The following is an 853-nucleotide window of genomic DNA, read 5'->3' as shown; positions in this document are numbered from 1 at the left end:
AAAAAAAAAAAAAAAGGGCTGGGCATGGTGGCTTACGCCTGTAATCCCCCGGCACTTTGGGAGGCTGAGGCGGGTGGATCATGAGGTCAGGAGTTTAAGACCAGCCTGGCAAAGATGATGAAACCCCATCTCTATTAAAAATACAAAAATTAGCCAGGCGTGGTGGCAAGTGCCTGTAATCCCAGCTACTGGGGAGGCTGAGGCAGAGAACTGCTTGAACCCGGGAGGCAGAGGTTGCAGCGAGCTGAGATCATACCATTGCACCCCAGCCTGAGCAACAAGAGTGAAACTCCATCTCAAAAAGAAAAAAAAATGCCTGAGACTTCAGCAAAGGTAGCACATATTCTGCCTGGGAGTGGAGTCAGGGAGATGGCTGCATAGGAGCACGCGTGTTACCAGATAGAGATGGAGAAGGGGCAGGGAGCAGCAGGCACTGAGATGCCCATGCTGGTGCCGAGCACATGGGGAACAGTGAGAGCTGGCAGTTTGGCTGAAGATTACCCCTGCCTGTTCCTCCCAGCCGGGGGGGGGCCCCCTCTCTTTGTACTCACCACCACAAAGCCTGTCCTAGTGACACAGGTAAGGCCATTTGAGACTAATAAACTCCATTTGCATTCCTTTTGCAGGCTGGTGTTTGTATGCTGCTGTTTGCATAGCCATAGCCTGTGAGGCCCCAGAGAGCAGGACTCCCAGTTCCCCTCACTCAGGCCAAGTGAGGCACAGACTGTGGGTGCACTCAGGGTGCAGCCGCCACTCACCCTCAGCAGCTCTTCTTCTCCTTGCTCCTTCACAAACACCTCCTCCAGCTCTTGGTTGAGCCCTTCCAGGCTCCTGTGCAGGCAGGGGCTGAGTC

The 853-nt window shown here is 54.3% G+C and overlaps 1 protein-coding gene across 1 annotated transcript in view; it reads right to left on the bottom strand.

Annotated features, from left to right (window-relative positions):
• FAM117A (family with sequence similarity 117, member A) overlaps positions 1–853 on the bottom strand; it is a 49,242-nt gene that overhangs the window by 7,771 nt on the left and 40,618 nt on the right. Inside the window, exon 5 of the mRNA XM_011999379.1 lies at positions 759–853. Within this exon, the coding sequence (XP_011854769.1) occupies positions 759–853 (95 nt within the window). The remainder of the gene's footprint in view (positions 1–758) is intronic.

The sequence above is a fragment of the Mandrillus leucophaeus genome, unplaced genomic scaffold, assembly GCF_000951045.1.
Source record: "Mandrillus leucophaeus isolate KB7577 unplaced genomic scaffold, Mleu.le_1.0 Scaffold59, whole genome shotgun sequence".
NCBI lineage: Eukaryota > Metazoa > Chordata > Mammalia > Primates > Cercopithecidae > Mandrillus > Mandrillus leucophaeus.
Note: the sequence above shows the minus strand (reverse complement) of the source record. Positions and strands in the feature narration are given on the sequence as shown.